The sequence below is a fragment of the Sphaerulina musiva genome, assembly GCF_000320565.1.
Source record: "Sphaerulina musiva SO2202 unplaced genomic scaffold SEPMUscaffold_1, whole genome shotgun sequence".
NCBI classification, from domain to species: Eukaryota; Fungi; Ascomycota; class Dothideomycetes; order Mycosphaerellales; family Mycosphaerellaceae; genus Sphaerulina; species Sphaerulina musiva.
The window spans coordinates 3,273,917-3,291,477 of NW_016017383.1; the positions used below are offsets into that span (position 1 = coordinate 3,273,917).

Sequence of the window (17,561 nt, forward strand, 5' to 3'; positions counted from 1 at the left end):
AAGGCATAGAACTATACCTGGTAAGTATACTTTTATAGCGCGCGCGATTAGATAAGGTCCGGAACAAGGTTCACGCTGGCTGCATGGGTGTCGAGCGGGGAGGTGAATTCTTTCGTCGTCTTTGAAGTGAAACTTTTGTACAACATACCTACCTACTACCTACTACCTACTACCTACTACTACTACTACTACTACTACTACTAGGTACCTGAGGCTCGTTCGTGTCAAGGAAAAAGAAGAAGAGCAAAGATGGTGGCCGATCACTACGACGGCAACATTGCCATTGCAGTCATCGGCGGCACTGGTCTGCAGTCTCTGGCGGGCTTCACTCACGTAGCGACTCTCAAGCCCACCACGCCCTGGGGCTCGCCGTCGTCGCCCATTTCGGTCTTGCACCACCCTTCGCCCACCACCGGCAACCCCATCCCCGTCGCCTTTCTCTCGCGCCATGGCCTGCACCACGAACTCGCACCGCACGAGGTCCCCGCCCGCGCCAACATCGCCGCCCTGCGCCACCTCGGCGTGCGCACCATCATCGCCTTCTCCGCCGTGGGAAGTCTGCAGGAAGACATCAAGCCCCGCGACTTTGTGGTGCCCGACCAGGTCATTGACCGCACTAAGGGCATCCGCCCCTTCACCTTCTTCGAGGGCGGCATGGTGGGACACGTGGGCTTCGCGGACCCCTTCGACTCTAAGATCGCCGACATTGTGCGCCGCTGTGGACACTCGTTGGAGGGCGACGGCGTGCGGCTGCACGACCGCGGCACCATCATCTGCATGGAAGGACCACAGTTTTCGACGCGTGCCGAGAGCAACATGTACCGCAGCTGGGGAGGCTCTGTCATCAACATGTCTGTCCTTCCCGAGGCCAAGCTCGCGCGAGAAGCCGAGATCGCCTACCAGATGATCTGCATGAGCACCGACTACGACTGCTGGCACGACGCAGCGGGAGACGTGACGGTGGAGATGGTCATGGGCAACATGAAGGCGAATTCCGAGAATGCGTATCGCTTTGTGGGAGCGGTGCTGAACGAGCTGAGCAAAGAGGAGCATGCTGATATTGTCGCTGCCCCTCATCTGGCTGGCCAAACCAAATTTGCCGGCGCAATGACTGCACCCTCTGGTCGTTCAGCAGACGCTAAGCAGAAGCTCGCATGGCTATTCCCAGGCTACTTTGACTGACTGAGCTGAGAGTAACCCAGATATCCCACTCGATCGAGTCACATGGCCAGAACAGCGACTCTCAACAATCGCCAATCGCCTACATATAGACCACGATACCCTGCCACGGCATCCTCTCTCTCTACATCTCCCGCGCCGTCCTCACGTCTCATCTGGCCATCTTTTCGTGGTGTCTACCAACAGCGTGCTGTTCGACATAGTCTGCCATCGTATCCCAGTCCCGACACTTGTGCTGTATTCCCCAACCATTGACCGCAAACCTCCTGCCATCCGCCTCCGTTCTCGGCCATTCGAGTGTCATATCACCCGCGCACATGATGGCCTGTCGGAGATAGTCAAAGCAGTGTAAGATGTGATCTGCTTGCGGCGCAAGCAAGACATCAAACACTTGCTGCGCATTGGTTCGATTGAAAGAAGCTTGCATCGTGAACATATAAGTTCTCATATGTCTCAGGCAATGCAACTGATGCCACATGGATATATCGTAGACTTGGCCATATCGAGTATCCTTACCCGGTTGCGAGAGGAGGTGTAGTTGGCGAGGATCATCAATGACCACAAAACCATCACCTGGCTGTGACGGATATATATGTTGCAGTCAGTGTCTGCCTGCCCTTCAACAACAACAAACCATCATGCCATGCCATGCTTGGGGAAACACAAAAGACTTACAGGCATCATTTCCCCCCAAGCCGCATCCGATTCAAGAGAAGAAGCCGCAGCGAATCTCTCATCTTTTTCAAACGTGACTTTTGACCAGGGAACTTTTTTTCGTTTTAGAAGAAAAAAACACCATCATCGTCAGTCAGTCCCTCAGTCAATACATTCAAAGGTTGGGCCCCCATCCCCATCTCAGGTATCATGAGCTGACCTGACCCGAGCGGGGGTGTAGGCGAAACGAAAAGAATACAAAAAGAGAATCTCTGCTCGTACGTACCTTCTATCCCTCCTTCTCCCGCCTCCAACAACACCGCAGAAGATCCCGCAGGGGGCCACGGCCACAGAATCACCACAAGGACACAAGTGAATAGCAATACGACTATGATGAAAGTTCTTCTCAGTCTGTGATATGCTGCTGCTGCGTGCCGCCATTCCTCTTTTGATTGTGATTCGCTCTCATTGGTGGTCCTGGTGCTGGCGGTAGTGGTGGTGGCCGGTAACAGATCTTCTTGCTCGATGGATTGATCATCAGAAGATTTCCCATGCTTTGCTTGCTTGGGAAATATCCAGCTGGTGAAGAGGGAGGACATGGCGGTAGAAATCGATTCTTTGTCTTTTTTTTTATTTTTTGTTTCGTTTTCTTTTCGTTGAAGATTTATGTGGTAGCTATCAAGCTAGGTAGGAGAGGAACCGGATATTGCCCGTCTTTCGAGGTTCTTTGTAAGTGAAAAGTCTTAAGTACTGGATTGCGACGTGAGGTAGGTAAGTGTAAGGTAGTTGTACGAAAGAACGTTGTAAAAAGAACCCGAGGAACAAGAAGGAAACATCAAAGGTCCTTTCGCCTATCGTGAGTGTACGAGGTAGGTAACAATCAAGGATGTGCTTGTATGCTTTAAGACACCGAGTGAAACAGATCAGTGACGAAAACGGAAAAACGTTTAATATAGATTCGAAACGACCAGGTTCTCTCTCTCAGCGTGATACTTGTACCACCACCCCGTCTCCACAGCTGCCTTCTATAAACTCCATCGTGCATGATGAATCATAGGCCTGTACTGTCAGTATCGAGTAACTGCACCGAAAAGAAGGTCGATGTCGTGCCCTTGCACACACAAGTGCAGCTGTTCAAGCTGCGTCTTTTTAAGCTGCATGTGCATTATTTCCACCGGCCGTGACGATGAGTTTGGTGGGAGAGAAACTGAAGATGGCGCCTTCTTGGGCTTGGCCTGCTTCCAGTGTCAACGATGATGTCTTTGAGGAAAAAGAAAGCAGTCCATGAAGGCTCACCTCCATCAGGCGAAACATCATCGTAGGGAAATGCGTAACCCAGTCCATCAATATTGGCAGCATGGACAATTCGAGCGTAGTGCTGTAATCATGTTAGCGGAATGCGTGTCAAGTTCAGTCACAACCAGTGCTTTTGTGTATGTACATTAGTGGTGGGATTTTGGTAGTACTGTGCAGGGCTCGTTCCATTCGGCGTTTGGTTGCTGAGCAGCAGTGTACTTCGATTGAACGCTGCTGCCATTCTCGGAATGATCGCGTTGGTCTCGGCATTCCCACCTGTTGCGAAAGGACCGCTGTTATTGCCGAAGATATCTTTGGCATTCGGTTTAGGGAAGAGGCCGCCAGAGCCAAAATCCAGGCTGCCTTGAGATCCAACCTGGCCCTGAACTTCACCCCATGAGGCTTGCGTATCGACTGTAAGCTTGTCGATCTGGTATTTCGCATACACTTGATTGACGTAGTCTGTCCAGTACGTCGCAAACCAGTCTGGGTTCAGGGTAATTCCGGAGTTGGGACTGAGTGCTCGCAAATCTTGTCCGTTGCTTTGCACAATAAGGGAACTCCAGCGTCGACCATCCTTTGCCGTCTGAGCGCGAAGACCTTGACAAACAGTGGCCAACCCATCGGGCCGCATGCCGCTAACATGCTGACTATGTCCCGCAGTGTCCTGCAGCGTCAAGGCCACAGGTATGTTGCTGACAAAGTCAACATAGGAGATATTGACAAACACCTGCGCAGAATTGAATGTGAACTCGCAGAAGCCAAAATTCTTGTTGTAATTCGGATCCGAAGGATTGAACACAGAAGGCTCAACAAGCCCAGGGCCCGGGTTCAACAAGAACGTCAATTTTGAACCTTGGGAAAACCAGATGCGTCCACCAGCAAGGCGAGGAATGGTAGCTGTGACGATGTTGCCCGGGGCTCCCAAAGGAATCGATATGTCTACAGGGATTGGTTGACCGGTGGAGGACGGGCTTGTAGGGTAGTAGGCAGTGTTCGCGTCGGATTGGAGTAAGAAGAGGGCACCGTTTCTGTCAATGGCTTGCCCCGTGATATAAGCATACATGTCTGAGCTGTTTGACTGGTTCTCTAATGCAATCTGAAGTGTGCCAGTCATAGTGGCAGACTGGGGGCTTTGGACGACAGCACGATTGATCGTGTTGGCATGGGTCTGCTTCCGCTGGACAACTTCCTGCTGTTGCTGCTCACTAGGCTGCCATACAGTGAACACATTGTTCGGAATCGCAGCGCCAGCCGGTGGCTCTGAATATGCTGAGGGGGTGTCGGCATTGCCAGCACGCTGTTTCTTGAGGTCGCGCCTCCTGATCAAGCTTCTGACCCTATCCTTGAGCGAACCGAAGGAGCCCATACTGGATATAATAGGCAAAAAATATGAGTGTTTGCGGATATCAATCCGCGAAAAGATCTAGGGCAGTGTAAGAGGGAAACCCCAGTGTTTGCATATCTTACATATACCGCGTAACCTGAAGCCTCTTACGTCGACTCGAACCTGCCCAAAGAGCGTCGAGGGGACCTGCTGAAGATCTCGCCTCCCTCTCCTCCACCTGCTGGTCCGACACCAGGAGCCACTCTGCGACTTTACTCACCGTCATTTTGTAGTGTACTGTTCAAGGGAAAACTAGATGCCGCAGTCAGCAAGCGTGTGTCAGTCCAACCTTGCGGCGCAAAAGCAGTTGAGCGTGACTACCTATGTAGGTAGGTACTGCAAGTCAGCTGCACTGTGCCATTAGTAACAAGCCAATGCTGTATGGAATACTCCAACACCCACAAGCACGATCGGTGGAGGTCAAGCATAGCAGTAATGAGAAGTCAGGTCACCAGGTCTAAAGCTCAGCATATTAAGGTCGAGCTAGCAGTCGCGCCACATCGAATGAATGCGTGGCGTGGCGTGCCGTACCGAGTCAGCAGCGAAGACATAAGCTGCTTCTTAAAGTGATGGCCCATCAGTGACAACGCCTTTGTATCGGCACGAGGTCGATACTGCGGCTCGTGGCTGCGATCGACTCAACATGAGACTTGCTCATCAAGTAGTCGCGATGCTCGCACTCCCCACACTTCCATGGTTGGTGTTCGCATATGTATGTACATCTGACGCGACTTTGATCACGAGCTTGTTCCGGCACAGAGAGTTCCACCTATTACATTCTTGTCTGTACAGGATGCTGCGACAGTGTCATCTCGCTGCCTTTTGAATGAAAGCGTGCTCCAATTTGCCCACTTCTCGCTTGAAGGCTTCGACTTCCTGCCAGCAGTCGAGCGGCCTTTTGTCGTTGTCGCGCAGACATTGCACCAAGCTGTTCTTGGCCTTCTCGACCTCGGCCGGCACCTTGTCCACCTTTTTGCGCTGCTCGAGCCTCTGGCGCAGGTCCATGATTTCTTTGCTGACGCTGTCGTGGGATCTATCCGATTCGCGAGTGGCAGGCTTCGAGTTCTCCTGGCTCCAGTCGTGGTAGAACGGCGAGCTGAGGTGCGCTAACAGACCGGTCGGCTTGCTCAAGGCTTCGGAGTCGGAGGCAGAATCTTGCTGCGGTTCAGTGTTGGTGAGGGCGGTGGTGATGGCGTCGAGCTTCTGTGCCTGCGAGTCGCGAATCCGCTGCAAGTCGGCAGTGATGCGGGTCTGCGTATGTAATTCGTGCTGCTGGGCGCGCGTCGAGTCGGTCTGTGGGTGACGACGAGGGTTGTCAGAACCTAGGCTGCTTGGGACGGTGGTGGCAGCAGCGGCGGCGGCGGCGGTGGTGGTAATGGTACAGGTGGTAGGTGATGGGTGTACATACCTCTGGACTGTTCTGCAGGGAGTTGATCACGGACTGGCTGAGCCTTACGGGAGCATCGCTGGGCGCCGTCAGTCAGGACCGCGACAACGACGGCTCAATGCTGTTCCTGTAGTGATATACGTACGCGTTGAGGGTATGCGCTGGGGAGGAGGAAGAGGCAGCGTTGCCCATGATATGTTCCTATTCCTGTTCTTGTTCCTGTTCTGCTTCTTTTTCTTGATCCTCAGGATTCAGGTACAAGTACTTGCACTGCGCTTGTTCCGAAGCTCCGTCACAATGGAAGCTAGCTTTTGGCTGGCCCTGCTCTCCCGACGAGGCACGTGAGCGGCATGCCCGCATATTCACCACCTTATTACACGCTTGCTGCACTTCCACTGTCACTCCCTCCCATAATGGACTTCCTCCCAGACACTTCTTGCATCCCAAACACATCGCCATGACCACTCCCAGTGTGCACCATGTCTCAGTCCTCCCTGCTCTCCTGGTTGAACCAGCCGGCCGCTGGCAAGAGAGCCTCGCCGCCGTCGCCACCGCCACCAATACCACCGCCGCCGCAGTCGACACCACCACCGCCAGCAGCATCTCCCGAGAGCCTGCCCGCCTCGGATGGTAACTGTGAAGACCGAGGCCACGCAGATCTGGGCTTTGGAAGGCGGCCACTCCCACCCAATGTTGAACTGAGATCATGTACGAAAGACGATCTTCCGCATCTAAAACGCTTGACAAATCTACTGCTCCCCATTCCTTACCCCGACAAGTTCTTCAAGGAAATAATCGATGATCCCGTCACCGCGTCCATCACGCTCTTGGCCTTCTGGCACGATGATCCATCCCTCAGCACCACTACAAAGGGACGTCTGGTAGGAGCTATTCGCTGCAGATTACTGGCGCCCACCTCGTTGTCCAGTGGACTTCATAGCAAAGAGCCAGAAGCTCCGATGCTGTACTTGAGCACTCTTGTGCTGCTCTCCCCTTATCGACAACATGGCATTGCCACTCACCTGCTTCGTACGCTCACACAGCGCGCTGTGCTCGACTACGGAGTGACACGAGTCGGTGCACATGTGTGGGAGGCGAATGCTGACGCTCTCGAATGGTATCGCAAGCGAGGCTTCCAAGAAACCAGACGTGATTCAGGGTACTATCGTCGTCTGAACCCTCAGACCGCAATCATTGTCGAACGCAAAGTTGGTGTCACAGACCTTTTGAGCACATGAACGAGACTTCCGACCATTACCGCGGTGCAGAAATATTCGGTTTCGAAGCTCCTCAACGGACTGCACTTCTCGTCAGTCGCCGCATACTTGCCTGGTTGGCAACCAGGCAACAGTGGGGTACTCTGGGTTAGCTGTAGGTGGTATTGATCATGCTCCAGGATCTCATCCCCGTGAAATGTTATGGTGATCTTTCGCGGTCCATCTACTCGTCAATTGCTTGGGTAAGCACACCAGCTGGCTAGTCTCGGGTACATGCACCCCATTTGCAGCATAATTTTTGTTCATAAAACGTACGCGCCAAGTCCTGCGACGACTAAGGTACCTGACCTACTCTCATCTCTACCTACCTGAGACCTTGGCGCATGTCGTCGAGGGATCCATTCCGTCATCCCTCTTCTAGAAATGAGGAGTGTGGTGTGATACATACAACAAAATTTGCTAGGACGCGAAGCTGCCTATTGGGCATCCAAATCTCCACTGGAGCGTTGCACATTACGAGTACATATTCCTGCTTGTGCTGTCTAACTATGTTGATCGACGCCGATACTGCATATCTCACGCATCATCTTCTGACTGTGTGAATCTGGGAAGTGCTCTCCTTGCTGTCTCAATGGGCGCTGACTTGGAAATGATGGTGCTTCGTAACTTCGTGTTTCAACAGGCTGTCATCAACGATCATACGTAGTATTGCCTCCGGCTAGAGGAACGTTGCGTGCTTCGTCTGCTACCTTCAATATAGCCTCCTCGGCTGCGTGATCGGCTTCCCGACCGTCGGTGACCGTGCCGTGAGTGATGTGTAGTGGTGCGCTTTACGACAATACGCTCGTCGTTGCGGTGGTTGCGATGCACAAGTAGTGCTAGCAGCTGCAGAAAATTTTAGCATACAGTCTCCATGCAACCACAAATAGTGCGATCAAAAAACTTACAAATGTCACGAAAAACGCGATGATGTTGATGATGGCCAGTGCCCAGCTTGCCTTGAGCATCGCACAAGTCTTGTTCACGTTGACGCCAAAGCTTGTGCCACTGCCATCGCGTCCGTAATAGCCGAATGGGCCCAAATTGACATAAACGTCTCCCGAGGTGAAGTTCGAACAGTTGGCGCTGGCAATGCCTCGGAGTTCCACCACGCCCCCGATCAGAGCCCCCACGAATGCAAGATCGACGAGCGCGACAAAGATGGCGTCGTGTCGAGCGCGAAGATAGCTGATCAATGTGAAGAATGCCCAGGCCAGTGCGAGTACTGATACGATGAAGAGGACGAGGATGAAGTTTGGAGTGAGCTGGTTGTTGTCCACGAAGCCATTTACGAACCAACCCAGCATGCCCACGATTGGGACCAAGGTGATGATTTCGAAAATGCGCCAGGAGAGGAAGAGGAAGCCTGAAATCGCCATGGTTCCTGTTCTGGCTGCTGGTGCGAACGAAGCTGGTTGGTGAAAGTGTAGATCGGCCGGAGAAGAGGTGTTGAGGGAGGGAAGCTGGGGGAAATGATCGGTGTTGTTTATCGCATACGATGGTGTGGCGCGAAGTGAGGTTGATGAGGGCGTTGGAAGCAGCCAAGTGAGCTGCAGGCTTGAAGATAATATGCAGACAGGCTGGCAGGTAGGCAGGCTGGCTATGTAGCTGGGCACCTAAAGCTGGCGGGTAAGGGTCGAGAAAGCCGGCAGAAAGTTGAAGCTTGGCACGAAGCTTTCGGGTAGACAGGCTTTGAGGCGACAGGGCTGGTGCCGGTGAATTGATTTATTGGCAGAACCTTGAAGCCAAAAAGGGTAGAACCGAAGAAGGCAACGCACCGCCTCGCTTCCACGTGGGTCGGCCCGCTGGCGATGATGGGAGCGAAAAAAAGTGGCGTGCGAGTGTCCGGCAAGATGGAAAAGCAGAAGCAGGCGCAGAGGAAGAAGCAGAAGAAGAAGATGTCGAGGAGGAGATTTACACCGTTACACTGCGATCATGTGGAAAGGTGTAGACCTAATTAATACATGGAAACGTTATAATCACCGAGAAGAGAGTTTGGAGAGGCTGGGGCTGGCGGGGTGGCGTCCCTAGGGCCTGCTGTCGCATGGGTTCTCTAGCGGCGCGACTCGCCAAGCAGAGCAGAACTCGCTACTGCTTCACTCCCGCCGTCTCTTCACCTTCGTCATCAAGCCTGTTCTATCCAAACGACAACTTAGGTCCTCACTCACAAACGATTCAATACGTCATGTTAGGTGCGGTGCCGTGACAAGATGGATAGTACCTGATACGATTGCCAGCTGTTTTACGTTGACCCTGAGCGCCGCCGGCCTCCATGCATGGACACATCCTCCTGGAGTGGTATTTGCAACCAATGCTGATACCTTTTGCGCATCTCGTGGCGATCGATGCAACGACAGAGATGGACGAGGTGTCCCCTTCGTGACCGTACAAACAGCGCGTACAGAATACCCGCTAGTGCAACTGCTGCTGCACTGATCGTAGCAGGAAATTTCTAGCTTCATCTTAGCACTGCTTGCACATATCGATCCGGGACAGTGTCGCTGGACTCACAAATTGTGATGGACGCGGAAAGACTATGGTCGTTGCGAACGCCAAGAGCTCGAAAATGTTTTGGAGACTGAATTCTTGGCTGGAGAAAGTACCGCGATTCTCCTCTTCGACCTCCTTCACGGTGTCAGTACGCAGACTCGGTGGGATAAGCTCAGTGACAAACCTCTTGCACTATTGTTTGCGCACTCAGATCTTCTCGAGGGACGGACATAGGTCAGCGACTATCTCAATATCTATTGTGGTTTCATGTTCATTGGCTTTTCTTACCATACCCCCACAGACCAATCCTACTCACGACTACAGCAGACACCAGTCCAGCCGCGGTAGCTACTGGGCCAAGATCGGACCAAAGGACCAAAACTGCTGCCATTAAGCAAGCGATTTCCCAGTTCAAAAACCAGATTCCAGCTCGAATTGGTCCTATACGGGACATGATGATTGGAGCGAACCAGGTAGTCGCTAGTTCGAATACAGCAGAAGCGGCACGAAGGACTCCAACCATACCTGACGGAGTCCCAAGAGCTACAAGATAGGTGATCATTTGTCCGCTAAACGAAAGAACCGTAAAGTGGAGCAGAGCGAGAGCTATTGAGGGCAGAGAGGCAGGATGTCGGAAATATGTTTTAGTCTTGGCCATGTAGCTTGTGATCATTGCGTATACGCCAATGCGGCCGGAACGTCGAGCTGGCAGTGTTCTGGGATGTCGTAACGAAGCAACATTGCTATAAACGTGAAAGATCGAATAGTACTCAACTGGCAAGGAAGCGAGTGTCAATACGCCAGTGGCAACAATTGCTGTCCGCGAAGAGTACTCGTCGAGAAATGCGATCGCTAACGGTCCAAGGAGTTTGCAGAACAGGTCTATTCTCCGCATCTGGGAGTTCATTCCTACGCAGACGCTAATCAGACAATGCGCTGTCCAGTTCGTGCACATCAACTCACGGCGAAGTGTCTCTTCATGATTGTGGGCCACTATGATGACCCAATCGCGCTCGATAGATATGGTGTTAAGGACTGAACCCAGCTTTTCGATGCAAGCTAGCATTGACAGCATCGCAAGGCCAACAAAAGACCATTTGCTAGTGCGAAGGTCCTCGGACTCTTCCAAAAGAAAGAGTCCTGCGCAGGATAAGGCAACAGCAAGGCGCTGACTGACTGTACACATTGATCAGAGGGTGTGTCTGGCTCGCAAATCTCGAGGGCTTGCCTATCGAGACTCGGACTACTCGCAGACGATCGACATGGTCGATATACGAGCCGAGGAATGGCGACAATGCAGCGGCGGATGCAGATCTCGCCAGTGCGTAAATGGAAGCCGGAAGCAGAGTCGACGGGAACAGGGCAGCTAGAAAGAGGAAGCTTCCAAACTCGAATACTCTTGAGTTCCACGTGGATAGCGCGTGGGAAGTATACAGCAGTGTTGTGATGTGGCCAAGCGGTGTTGCAGAGGGCTGGCCGTCCACTGTGAATTCGTCGGCCGTCCTGATCTCGTTCTCGCCAAGCAAGCGGTGCTCTGACGTCTCGTCTTGTATCGAGGAGTCCATTTCCATGTCTGCGACAGCGTGGTGGGAATGCATGTTGTTGTTGTCCTTAATTCATCAGATTCACCTAGGTGTGATTTTGCTGTATCGGTACTACATCATGGGTGCCTTGTGATGGGTGTGCCTTACCAGGAGGTACCTCCATACTGTCAATTGAGATCGAGATAAGCGAGCCGCTAGAGCCAGAATACACAAGTTGCTTGGCACTCTCCTTCGCGTCTTCCACCTCCACGTCCGACGTCCCGTCCTTTGACGCCATACACGACCGTCCACGGTCCACCGAACACCTCCCGTCACCCCCATGCTCGCACTGCACTGGCTGCTCAACACAGTCACCGCCGTTCCTCGTCCATCTCCACCTTATCCTTCCCAAAGACTATCCCCGAGCACTGCCATCCTCCTTCAGCATCACGCCCACTGGACATTTCCGCGACTCGCCCGCAGGCGCGAGGGCTGCCATTATGCCTCGATATAAGCGCACCGCCGAGACTGCGCAGCTCGAGAAGGCGCTGGAGCCGACTATTGCGCCAGAGACACAGGCAATGCGCGCGACGCTGCGGAACATGTGGGAGTTTGCCAGCCTGATGCAGTACATTTTCTTGTTTGGACATGTGGTCAAGATCGACGACGACCTCGACATTGAGGTACGCGACACCTTGGAGACTCGACGCTTGTAGCGCCAGTACGTTACAAGAGATGTAAGATGCTGATTATGAATGCGCGCATTTAGGACCTGGAGCACGAGTGCCTGCAGCCCACTCCAAGTGAGAAGCTGGCCCGCATTGGGCTGCAGCTTCTCAAATACGTGTCGTCGCACCGCGGCCTGACGTGAGTGATCTCAAGGGCACACTCTAGTATTTGACGCGTGCCACTAACCACGACCAGGCTCGAAATATTCGACGAATACACGCGCCGCCAGTATCTCGCCAAGGCACCACATCGCAATCCCTTTGGCGATGATGAGGAGCCAACCAAATTCAACGACTTGGACATCTACACTCGTGTGAAAGTGTTGCAGCAACTGAGTGTGTGGACCTTGGGCAATGCGGAGCGTATACGAGGCATGATGCCTCAAGAGGAGGATCATCTCAGCTGGCGCATCGAACCCCTAGGCTGGGACAAGGAAGACCGCTCGTATTATGTGCTGGACGACAATAGACTGTACCGACGCACCGATGAGCCGCCACCGCCGCCAACGCCACAGCCCAAGATCAAGGCCAAGAGTGCCAGCAAATCGAAGAGAAAGACGCCCTCTAGGGGCACACGCGCAAGTAAGCGGAGAAAGCTTGAGGAGAGCGAAGATGAAGAGCTTGAGGAGCAGCCCGAAGCAGATAACACCGCGATCGAAGACACACTGATGACCAACGGCGGCGACGAGACTGCGCCCGAGGACCCGGATAGCGCTGGCTATGGCTTTACAAGGAAAACGTGGGAGTTGGTGGCCGTGACGCTGGAGGAGTACCAGGAATTCATGGCTAGCATCTTCCGATCCCGCGATCCCAACGAAAAGCAGCTTCGTGCAACCATTGAAGAGGACGTTATGCCCATCATCGAGAAGCGAGCAGAAGCGTTACAGGCAAAGCGGATGAAGAAAGTTCGCGAGCTCGAAAATCTCCAGAAGATGGCGACTGCCAAGCGATCTTCAAGATTAGCAGACAAGGCAGACAAGGAAGCCGAGGCGCGGAAAGAGCGTGAAGCGCAAGAGCAGAGACAGCACGAGCTCAAACTGGCGCGCGAGGAGCAGGAGAGACAGAAACGTATCGAGGAAGGCCACGAGTCGAGACGTCTTACACGAGAGCAGCGTGTGCGAGAGCGAGAAGCAAAACGCATCCTGCACGAAGAGGAGTTAGCGAGGCTAGAGGCGGAAGGCGAACGCGCCGGATCACAAGACGTACCAAACGATGATGCTGATGCTGATGCGAAGCGCGCCTCTGGACGCCAGAGACAAACGCAGCGCGAAAAACACAAGAAAGAACTCGAAAAACTTGCCGCAGAGGATGGCAGCTGGTATTTCGACTGCTCAGTATGTGGACAGCACGGCGAGAACATGGATGATGGATCGCACAGTATAGCATGCGACAGGTGCAATGTTTGGCAACACAGCAAGTGTCATGGATACACGCCCAAGCAGGCTGAGCAGGAGACGTTCACCTTCATCTGCGGGACGTGCAAGCGGAAAGAAGCGGATGCTCAGAAGCCCAAGATTCCACCGCTGAAGCTGCACAATCGATCGAGTGATACTCCCGAAACTCAGAAGAGTGGCAGCCGCCCAGTCACAGCGAATGGGCAGCATATGCAGCAGCTGTACACTTCGTACTATCCAGGTACTGGACCACAAAATACAGCTGACTACCAAAAGTCGCCTCCTGCGCAGATGCAGACCCAGATACAAGAGACTGCGGGATATAGGTATCCGCCAGTCAGCAATTTTGCACCACGATCTGTGCAAGTACCGCAGAGCAACGGCCAGCCGAATGGCCCACGTTCCCAAGCTCAGCTGCCATTGACGAACGGAAACGGACAGCGAGCACCATCGCATCACCAGCAGCATCAGTACGCGCATAATAGCGCTATCGCCACTGCAGGTGGCCATCCGCCGCAGGCCCAGCATATGTTTCCGCATCAACAACAGCACTCGCATAACCCGCAACAGTGGCAACATTATCAGCAGCCTAACGAGAACTTGCACATGCAGCAGAGGCCAGGTTCTTCCCAATTGATGAACGGCTTCCAGTCGCCCAGCAAAGCAGCAGCGAAGCCACCTTCACCTTCTCCGAACCAGCTCAACATGGCGGCACCATCCTACACACCACAGCCGCAGTGGCAACCTCAGCATCCCTACCAGCCACCACAGCAAATGCAAACGAATAACTTTGCACAGCAGATGCAGCGAAGTCCTGATCTGGCACCCCCTCCGATACAACGACAGCAACAATCTCCCGTCAAGTCTTCGCCACCACGATCAGCTCATCTTCCCATGTCCTCTGCTGTGGCCAATTACCAGCAACATTATGCGTCTCACGTGCAAACGCCGCAGATGCGTGAATCTCATGCGAATGGAGCCTCTCCGAATGCCACTCAGGTTGCTGTCGACGGCATGAGTGGCCCATGGCCTTCGAGATCGAACGACATACCTCGAAAGCATGATCAGCCTCAGAGCCCTGTGCCCCCTCCCTTGGCACAACGAGTGGGCGACCAAAGGGTACTCCCTCCAGTCACGCCACTTGCGCCAAGTCCTGGCCAGCAGTCGGCGACAGCAGCAAGCAGCGTTCCGGTGAAGAAGATGCAGTTGTCGCCAGTGATGTCGAGTGCTGAGTCGGTCGGCCTCCCACCAGTTCTGTCGCCCCCAGCACCCATCATCCGGCCCCAGATCCAGGCTCAACCTCCACCTACACCAGTAACGGTCCACACGCAACCAGGCGCTATGCATGAGACGAAGGAATGAGCGTGGCGGTCTTGGGGACGTGTCTTGGGGACGTGTCTTGGGGACGTGTCTTGGGGACGTGTCTTGGAGACGTGTCTTGGGGACGTGTTTTGGCACTACACGTTGGCTATTGTCTTGAGGCTTGTCGGAAGGAAGATGAGAGCTAGATGATGCCAGCGACAGGAGTAGATAAGTCCTTGTATAACAGGATTCAGCCCGTCTGTGAAGTGCTCGAGCACGATGCGTCCATGCTGTCCATCTCTGCCACGTCCCGCTTACGCTGAATTAAATGGTCATTTACATTCACAAGCGGCAACTTTTCTTACCATACTACGGTAGGTCAGGTACAATAACTAGTGGTAAGTACAGGCAAGTAAATTCACAACCCCGACCTCAGCGCCCCTTCCAAAAACACCACACCAGCAACCACTCCATCCACAATCTTCACCCCCCTCCCCTCTCGCTCCCCCAACTCTTCCACGCACGCCTCACGCACAATGGCATCCATGCCCGCCATGCCCGCACACCCCAACGCAATCGCTTTCACAGCGCCGCCGCCGCCGGCATTGCCATTTCGCAATAATTTCTTTGTGGCGTTTTTCATGCGTAATCGCACTTCGGCGGGAGGCGTCGTGTGTAATTCATCTGCGTTGAGACCTGTTGTTTGACAGCCTGCGTAGCGAGTAGTGGAATAAGGAGAGGAGGTTTCGTTACTGCTGTCGCTGCTGCCGAGGATGGTGGAGACGGCTTCGGAGAGGATTTGTTCCCATTGTGAACCGGTGGATACGATGCCGAATTTGTGGGACATGTTGATGCTTTGGATGCAAGTGGCGATGGACGCTTCGAAGATTCCTGTCACGGGCTTGTTTTTGGGAAGAAGAGGGTTGCCTTCTTTTTCTTCTTCTTCTTCTTCGAGGGCTTGTCGGAGTTGAGAGACGAGGGGGTGGTGAGAGTAGCAGCAGACGAGAAATGCATCGTAGTTTTTCAGTTGGGTGGTGAGGACGGGAAGGCAGGCTTGAGCGGATTTGGCGGCATCTTCTTCGTTGTTGATGGAGGGGACTCCGTCGGGGGCTGTGAAGAATTCGAAATGGGTCTTTGAAGAGGGAAGAGGAGGAAGGAGAGAGGAAAGTGTTGTGTCAGCGTGTGCGTGTGTGTCTATATTACAGTACCTCGTGGATGGATATATAAGGTAAGGTAAGGTAGGTATGCGTACTGTGTCGAAGCCAAGCGAATTTACTAGTGGCACTAACGCATCGGTCATGGATTGCGTAGTATTCGGATTGATGATGAGGATCGACCTCTGGAAGCGGGAGTTGATGGCTGTCATACTGGCTGATTCCTTTTTTCTCAACAAAAGTTGTGGTTAACGGTAGGTAGGTAGACTAGAAATACCCCGTCGTCGCCAGGTGTTAGTATTTTCTCTTGCGAAGCGAATTGTCGGCAGCACCCGCATGTTATGTCACTACGTACGACTTAACTAGAACTCCAACAACAACAAGAAGTCAGACTGATGTCGTATACAATGCGGAAGTACCTAATTCGGATCAAGTTTCATTAGTATGACACTTTACAGAGTATATGAGCTAATAGACAGCGGACCGACTTGTACAACATTGATCGAATAACTACATATACTACCTTACCCTCTACATTCCCGTCCTCCTCCAACCGACTCTCTTTCAAAGACGAAAAAAGAGGCGAGACGACCAACGAGACCAGGTTGAGGATTTGTTATAGTTGTACTATCTAGCTGTAACTCGATCCTACCTCCTATATGTACATCCAGATCCACCTACAACTGTACATATAAGTACAGTACGTTAATGTAGTACATGTATCCAACTCCAACAATGCCCAAAATCACAAAAGAATGTAATCATCTTGACGTTCATCTGACGACGATACCATAAGTATACCTAGGAGTTAAATTGTCTACGTAGCGCCGATCCCAAAACCTTCTATCACCTATGTCCTTCCTCTTCCCTCCTAGTCTATGATGCGAACGCAACGCCTTCATCGACATCGTGGAGAGAGAGAGAGAGAGAGAGAAAGAGAGAGAGAGAGAGCGGCACGATGGGGAATAGAAGCCTATTCGTGCATTTCCCGATTGAATCTCGTACCTGAATAGAGAGAGTAACACAGATCGACAGGGACCAATGATTTATAAACCTTTTCTTTCCTCAGGTACCTCCTATTAGTGCATGCCCAGCCTCCTGTAGGATCGCAGTAGTTCACGCGGGGGGAATGTTCCATTCGGGCGGGGAGCAATTGAAAGCCATCATGTATCTTAGGTAGCGTCACACGTGAGGAAGTGAGGTAGGTGTACCTTAGGGGCAGTTACGTCGAGTATGGTCATCATCATACGGTAATCATCATCATCATCTCTCTCCATCGACGAGAGGTCAGGTAGGTATAAGTAGCAAGCTCTACGACGTTCTCAAGCACTTTTTTTCTTTCCTGTCTTCCTTTCACACAAAAACAAACAATCAAAACCACCCGGCTCATCCACATCAACCTCACCTTTCTACTATCATCATGTCCGATTACAAGCCAACAGGTACGATGAATGCCTATAAGAGCAATTTTTGTTTTTTTTTGCGTCTTCCATGACTCGTGACCTAACCTTTCGCAGAGCACGACGGTCTCCGCAAGGACGGCCAGCCTGACCAGCGTGTCGGTACTGGTGGTGAGTATACATATCTCTAGGCTCTCGTCTGCTCCCACATGGACGCACGCAGCGCTAAACGCTTCTTCAGAGTTTGCTCAGGGCAAAGTCGACCCAGTGGAGGCTGGCAAGAAGGGTGGCAACACTTCAGGCTCCGGTAGCAGTGAGGAGAGTGCCGACAGCGGAAGCTCTGGCAAGGGCCAATTCGCTGGCGGCAAGGTTGATCCAGTCGAGGCTGGTAGGAAAGGCGGCAAATCATAG

General features: G+C 52.8%; 10 protein-coding genes across 10 annotated transcripts; 4 read left to right on the forward strand and 6 right to left on the reverse strand.

Moving 5' to 3' along the window:
• Positions 1 to 156: 156 nt before the first annotated feature.
• On the forward strand, positions 157 to 2,001 carry SEPMUDRAFT_146397 (multicopy enhancer of UAS2). Its single transcript, XM_016903628.1, has one exon. It carries the CDS (start codon positions 250 to 252, stop codon positions 1,180 to 1,182), a length of 933 nt encoding a protein of 310 aa, XP_016765475.1. The 5' UTR covers positions 157 to 249; the 3' UTR covers positions 1,183 to 2,001.
• On the reverse strand, positions 1,331 to 1,663 carry SEPMUDRAFT_33183 (uncharacterized protein; the record flags this gene model as incomplete). The annotated part of the gene is made up of 1 exon (XM_016908530.1): positions 1,331 to 1,663. A coding segment is annotated over one exon (333 nt), but the record flags the coding sequence as incomplete, so codon positions are not given.
• An 837-nt stretch (positions 2,002 to 2,838) lies between the features above and the next one.
• SEPMUDRAFT_146398 (glycoside hydrolase family 64 protein) lies at positions 2,839 to 4,499 on the reverse strand (the record flags this gene model as incomplete). Its single annotated transcript, XM_016903629.1, has 3 exons — positions 2,839 to 3,068; positions 3,130 to 3,211; positions 3,275 to 4,499. Coding segments are annotated over 3 exons (1,393 nt in total), but the record flags the coding sequence as incomplete, so codon positions are not given.
• A 467-nt stretch (positions 4,500 to 4,966) lies between these two features.
• Positions 4,967 to 6,146, reverse strand: SEPMUDRAFT_146399 (uncharacterized protein). Its single transcript, XM_016903630.1, has 3 exons — positions 6,049 to 6,146; positions 5,925 to 5,982; positions 4,967 to 5,809 (listed from the first exon to the last, which is right to left on the reverse strand). Exons 1-3 carry the CDS (start codon positions 6,093 to 6,095, stop codon positions 5,324 to 5,326), a joined length of 591 nt encoding a protein of 196 aa, XP_016765478.1. The 5' UTR covers positions 6,096 to 6,146; the 3' UTR covers positions 4,967 to 5,323.
• Positions 6,147 to 6,574: 428 nt separating this feature from the next.
• Positions 6,575 to 7,129, forward strand: SEPMUDRAFT_27932 (acyl-CoA N-acyltransferase; the record flags this gene model as incomplete). The annotated part of the gene is made up of 1 exon (XM_016908435.1): positions 6,575 to 7,129. A coding segment is annotated over one exon (555 nt), but the record flags the coding sequence as incomplete, so codon positions are not given.
• Positions 7,130 to 7,555: 426 nt separating this feature from the next.
• On the reverse strand, positions 7,556 to 9,021 carry SEPMUDRAFT_57690 (uncharacterized protein). The gene is made up of 2 exons (XM_016909447.1): positions 8,068 to 9,021; positions 7,556 to 8,005 (listed from the first exon to the last, which is right to left on the reverse strand). The coding sequence occupies exons 1-2, from the start codon at positions 8,536 to 8,538 to the stop codon at positions 7,817 to 7,819; spliced, it is 660 nt and encodes a 219-aa protein (XP_016765480.1). The 5' UTR covers positions 8,539 to 9,021; the 3' UTR covers positions 7,556 to 7,816.
• A 161-nt stretch (positions 9,022 to 9,182) lies between these two features.
• On the reverse strand, positions 9,183 to 11,219 carry SEPMUDRAFT_146402 (uncharacterized protein). Its single transcript, XM_016903631.1, has 5 exons — positions 10,878 to 11,219; positions 9,938 to 10,825; positions 9,834 to 9,862; positions 9,671 to 9,784; positions 9,183 to 9,611 (listed from the first exon to the last, which is right to left on the reverse strand). Exons 1-5 carry the CDS (start codon positions 11,212 to 11,214, stop codon positions 9,402 to 9,404), a joined length of 1,578 nt encoding a protein of 525 aa, XP_016765481.1. The 5' UTR covers positions 11,215 to 11,219; the 3' UTR covers positions 9,183 to 9,401.
• Positions 11,220 to 11,491: 272 nt separating this feature from the next.
• Positions 11,492 to 14,851, forward strand: SEPMUDRAFT_146403 (uncharacterized protein). Its single transcript, XM_016903632.1, has 3 exons — positions 11,492 to 11,855; positions 11,942 to 12,039; positions 12,097 to 14,851. Exons 1-3 carry the CDS (start codon positions 11,673 to 11,675, stop codon positions 14,654 to 14,656), a joined length of 2,841 nt encoding a protein of 946 aa, XP_016765482.1. The 5' UTR covers positions 11,492 to 11,672; the 3' UTR covers positions 14,657 to 14,851.
• A 132-nt stretch (positions 14,852 to 14,983) lies between these two features.
• On the reverse strand, positions 14,984 to 15,911 carry SEPMUDRAFT_146404 (uncharacterized protein). Its single transcript, XM_016903633.1, has 2 exons — positions 15,849 to 15,911; positions 14,984 to 15,728 (listed from the first exon to the last, which is right to left on the reverse strand). Exons 1-2 carry the CDS (start codon positions 15,894 to 15,896, stop codon positions 15,015 to 15,017), a joined length of 762 nt encoding a protein of 253 aa, XP_016765483.1. The 5' UTR covers positions 15,897 to 15,911; the 3' UTR covers positions 14,984 to 15,014.
• Positions 15,912 to 17,170: 1,259 nt separating this feature from the next.
• On the forward strand, positions 17,171 to 17,561 carry SEPMUDRAFT_138059 (uncharacterized protein; the record flags this gene model as incomplete). Its single annotated transcript, XM_016902861.1, has 3 exons — positions 17,171 to 17,192; positions 17,268 to 17,321; positions 17,392 to 17,561. 3 exons carry the CDS (start codon positions 17,171 to 17,173, stop codon positions 17,559 to 17,561), a joined length of 246 nt encoding a protein of 81 aa, XP_016765484.1.